The sequence below is a fragment of the Saccoglossus kowalevskii genome, chromosome 9, assembly GCF_978046115.1.
Source record: "Saccoglossus kowalevskii chromosome 9, keSacKowa6.1, whole genome shotgun sequence".
Lineage (NCBI taxonomy): Eukaryota > Metazoa > Hemichordata > Enteropneusta > Harrimaniidae > Saccoglossus > Saccoglossus kowalevskii.
This window is the reverse complement of record NC_140649.1, coordinates 4,824,128-4,827,882: the sequence shown is the minus strand read 5'-3', so window position 1 is coordinate 4,827,882 and position 3,755 is coordinate 4,824,128. Positions and strand designations below refer to the sequence as shown.

At 37.1% G+C, this 3,755-nt stretch overlaps 1 protein-coding gene across 1 annotated transcript; it reads right to left on the bottom strand.

Moving 5' to 3' along the window:
- Positions 1-623: 623 nt before the first annotated feature.
- On the bottom strand, positions 624-3,326 carry LOC100313583 (cripto-like protein). The gene is made up of 4 exons (NM_001168050.1): positions 3,172-3,326; positions 2,955-3,016; positions 1,450-1,668; positions 624-1,340 (listed from the first exon to the last, which is right to left on the bottom strand). Exons 1-4 carry the CDS (start codon positions 3,189-3,191, stop codon positions 1,144-1,146), a joined length of 498 nt encoding a protein of 165 aa, NP_001161522.1. The 5' UTR covers positions 3,192-3,326; the 3' UTR covers positions 624-1,143.
- Between the last annotated feature and the right edge of the window lie 429 nt (positions 3,327-3,755).

Below are 3,755 nucleotides of genomic sequence, written 5' to 3'. Positions count from 1 at the left end.
GTTACACTTTCAGAAGCGTGTTTTAGAGATTTGTTTCGTTTTCCTTTAAGTTTTGCCAGCTGTCTTCAGTTATATTTATACATAATAATTTGCGTTTGTAGTCCTTGTGATGCCATATACAAGTCAGCAGTATAAAAACAATAATAATAATGTTGTGCATTCTTTCAGTTTTCTATATTTTATCCACAATACATGCTACTGAGGACCGTACTGAATTACTACTATAGTATATTGCCAGTAAATGACAAGAGAGGGAACCAAAAACTTGTTTTAATATAAAAATTACTTCGGGATTTCCACTTAGCGACCATTTTGAATAAAAAAAATGTCAAAATATAAACAAACATCTGCGGTTCACAAGCTTTTCTTCTTCATGGGACTTTTTCAATCAAATAAAATAACATTGAAGTTAACTCGTTGGACGGTAAAAAATAATAAAACAACTTGAAGAGACTGTATGTAAATCAAACTGGACTTCCAAGTATCTAGTCGCAGGGGATGATTTGGCAACATTTGTGTAAATTGGGAGAAACTCAACGGCAACTTGGTTACAGTATATTCCGGAGAACTTCAACACATTTTCCCACTTCATACACACATTTTCACTGTATAACAAAAACAACTGTGATTTTATGATTTTATTTAGTGATACCCAGTTTAAAAATATAAAATTACATAATTATGTTAAATTATTTATTAAAATCTCATTCCTCTATATTTGTATTGTCTTTTGTTATTTTTTTCATATAAAAATGCATAATTTACAAATATATGTAGCTTATTTACAAATAACTTACAATACAACTTACAATACAACTCACAATACTGCATATATAAACATAATTTCTGATGATAATATAATAGCACAGGCCCTAGTACATTTCCCGGTTTGTATCACAATTAAACAGCATAATGCCTGAATTAGGAAGATACATTGAATGTATACTGTATTGCCTCTTGGCCCAGAGGAAACATGGAGTGCGTCCACTGTTATTTCTCAATCACCCTATCCGGGCTGTTGGACGGTAAACTACCATCTTGTATGGTTGTAAATCCGCGAAGTCGGGGATTTCGGTCGTCTTATCAGAACTATCATTGCCTGGATCCAATAAACCTCGCTGTCCCTTTTCTCAGATATGCAACTCATGTCCACAGTGTCATAAGCAACACCAATGCGGGCAGAACTAACTGTATAAAACGGGGAGTGATTGCTGCAACAGATGACAACGCCTCGAATTCACCGTAAGAAAACATTATGACGTCTTCGGCCTCCGTCGGCGCATAGGTGCTGGTGGTGATCGGGGCTGACGTAATCACAATAATCACTTCATCTGTAGTTTCTGCAAAATAAAAATTAAAAAAATAAGTTCATATGCTGCAAGTGTAATGTTATATACCAGTACGCATTTAATATTATAACCTTATCGATAATTGGATAATTGTACTTACCACAAGCAGGGAATCCCAGTGGTACACAGTAGAGTTTCCCGTCTCGACACAGACAGGTATTACATTGTACGGTGAGTTTTTCATCGTGGGCAACTGCGCCACAAGGCTTGCTTTCACAGTATTGACCACCATATCCAATGGGACATATGCAGAAACTGTCAAGGATCATTATCCCTCCGTTATGGCAGATGTTGGCGGAAGATCGGGTGTTAGTCCATTCTGAAAAAAAAAATGAAAATTTCGTTAAAAGTGCACTGAGTAACTAACTACCCGGTGAATCTTGGTCGCGCCGTACTGACGCCAGGACATAAGATTATAATATTGTTTTATTTGTATTACTTAAATTTTGTATTTGAATTCAGCTTTCTTTAAAGTTAATTGTTCTTAATTGTAATCGCGTAAACAAAACAACTTCGCGGCAGGGAATGTTGATCTGAATATATTTAATTAGATGAAGTGAAGTCACGCAGCGATTACTGACAAAGGAATATGGTAATAACGAATTAGGAACAATAGCATGGCGTAATTACAGGTCCCTTGATTTCCAAGATGTGTGAGTCGGTACTATTTCGCACCCGAACGCAGTGTTACTGCTGACGCTATTGTTTTATTCTAATGGAATGCTTGCTGACGCTACCCAGAAATTGAATTACAAGCAAAACAATGTGTGACGAATTTATATACTATTAACGTAATAACATGACTGTTAGGACTGATCATGTGTTTGTTCATTGGATTTTTAGAAAAAAATAAAGTTGACTGTTTGTTCAGCTGTTAAGACTAAGTATAATCTCAACCCTCTGGTTGACCATCGGGTCGAAATATGGCAATGAAGAGAATGTAACGAAATGTGATGTCCAAATGAAATGAAGAGATTGGCATTCATTAGATGCCATGTGGCGATAATGGCCAAATTGACAAGGTCCCCCTTGGAGGCTGACTGAAACGTGCTGAATGGATGTAAACAAAGTTAATCCCTCGAAATTCGATAATGGGCGATTCATTCGGTTCCAGAATAATGCGAAAGTAATTGCTGTCCCACAAACATTGTTTGAAGTCATTCATCATTGTTCCCCGAAGCCCTACGACGAAACCATAAGTCCCAAAAAGAAGCCCTGGTCACGCTCTAAGTCTCGTAAGGAAGCCCTGATCACGCTCTAATTCGTCCGTAGTATAATCATGTTAAATTATCACTAAACGCCTGAGTTGGTAGCACCGAGATACGAGTTCGATAAATGAAAATAAATAATTTATTCCATCGCAAGAGATCTTGATTTTTTTTTACAAGATCGTTACAAGAATGCCTCAAGCATACACAGCTTCCAATTTTCAGCAACGGGAACTGTTTGGATAACCGCATAAGTTGTTAGGAACAGAACGTTTAGTTGACCCAGGTGCATCCCCATCGAAAACTTTTGTTTATCTGAAGGATTTTCTCTTTGAAGGTCAACTAATGGTTTTCACATGCTGGAAACCAGAACAGGGAATAATAAACACAAACTCACCTCCTAGACTTACTGACGAAACGTTAGTGACCATCACGAGCAGTAAAATCGCTGCTAACAAACTGAAAAGAAAAGAAAAACACAATTTTAGAATATTTAAATATATAGACGCAGCAAAGCAACCTTGATGATAACATAATAATATTTGTGAACATGGACCTGCAAGTTCATACACGAGAAAATATAAACAGATACGTAAATAAAGCAGTGTACTTACTTGGCAAGGTGACAATTCATGGTCAACTCAAAGTTAGGGTACTGGGGAAGACTACAGTGTAAGATCCAAGGTTATGATAGAGAGTGTGCGGAGTTGTGAGTCCACGCTACAAGTGACCAGATAACGCCAAGATGTCTTATATAGCTTATTCTGCCCTTGGGGACGCGCTAACTGTCCGGTGATTAACACTTTTCAACTATGCAAATGAATTCTGGATTACACGCCCTTGAGTTGAAAAGACTGGAAAGTCGTCCGCTGATTGGCTGAGAGCAGTCAGGTGTCAATATGGCGCGAAATGTAGAATATTTGTATTTACCGTTACCAAGTTACCTTAGTTTGTACGCGGTTTATACTTTGTACGTATCCGACGCTTCGCCGACTGTAACGGCTAAGCCAACTATTGCACATTAAAATAACATGCACTAAATCCTTGGAAGTTTAATTTACCTTCATAACTATTCTGACTAGATTTTTTTTTATTTTATGAATAAACATACAATAAACTTCTTCACTCCGCTACTTTAATTCAAAAGGAAACTGCAACGCGAATGTAACTTATTTGTGTCGAAGAGGATGATGGTAAA

Coding starts and splice junctions, on each gene's coding strand:
- LOC100313583 (NM_001168050.1), bottom strand. CDS start 3,191: ATGAATTGTCACCTTGCCAA. Junction 3,017..3,171: donor ATGAATTGTCACCTTGCCAA/GTAAGTACACTG, acceptor TTTTCTTTTCAG/TTTGTTAGCAGCGATTTTAC. Junction 1,341..1,449: donor ACTGGGATTCCCTGCTTGTG/GTAAGTACAATT, acceptor TTTATTTTGCAG/AAACTACAGATGAAGTGATT.